The sequence below is a fragment of the Propithecus coquereli genome, unplaced genomic scaffold (genome assembly GCF_000956105.1).
Source record: "Propithecus coquereli isolate 6110/MARCELLA unplaced genomic scaffold, Pcoq_1.0 Scaffold203, whole genome shotgun sequence".
Lineage (NCBI taxonomy): Eukaryota > Metazoa > Chordata > Mammalia > Primates > Indriidae > Propithecus > Propithecus coquereli.
The window spans coordinates 736,512-737,111 of NW_012145301.1; the positions used below are offsets into that span (position 1 = coordinate 736,512).

Consider the following 600-nt stretch of genomic DNA (forward strand, 5'->3'; position numbering starts at 1 on the left):
AAATGAGGAAAATAAGTCCATTGTCAAGATAGCAAATGTTTTTTCCAATTTGTCTTTAGCTGGACTGTCCAATTGTTAAAAAATTAAATCTACCCTTGCTCTATCCCCATCTTGGGATACTGAAAAGTGTCACAGAACTGCAGGTAATTTCAAATTTGGAGTTTTAAGTATGTCTGAGTTGAATAGCAGCAACATTTGAAACAGTGCACTTATTCCCACAGTGTCTATATTATAGGAGATAAGATATTAAGTAATGACCAGTTCTTCAATATAGATTGAGTATATGGTGAAATCAGTATTCTGATTAAACCTTTATTTTTCTATCCCACTTTCCCTCACCTTTCCTCATTGAAATAAAGGAAGAGGAGTTTCCAGCAGATGAAGCTGGGAACAACAAAACCAAGAATCCTCATAAACAGTCACCTAATAAGTCATCAACAGGTATATCTTCTGATGTGGACTGGGATAATGGCATTGATGATGCTTATTTTTTAGAAGCCACTGAAGATGCTGAATTAGCTGAAGCTGCAGAAAACAGTCTTCTCAGTTATAATAGTATAATAGATGAAATTCCTGATGAACTAATTATAGAAGTATTAC

At 34.3% G+C, this 600-nt stretch overlaps 1 protein-coding gene across 1 annotated transcript in view; it reads left to right on the forward strand.

Annotated features, from left to right (window-relative positions):
• Positions 1–596, forward strand: part of PRIMPOL (primase and polymerase (DNA-directed)) — a gene marked incomplete at its 3' end in the record, with an annotated part of 60,489 nt that extends 59,893 nt beyond the window's left edge. Inside the window, exon 8 of the mRNA XM_012643984.1 lies at positions 360–596. Coding sequence (XP_012499438.1) covers positions 360–596 — 237 coding nt within the window. The remainder of the gene's footprint in view (positions 1–359) is intronic.
• Between the last annotated feature and the right edge of the window lie 4 nt (positions 597–600).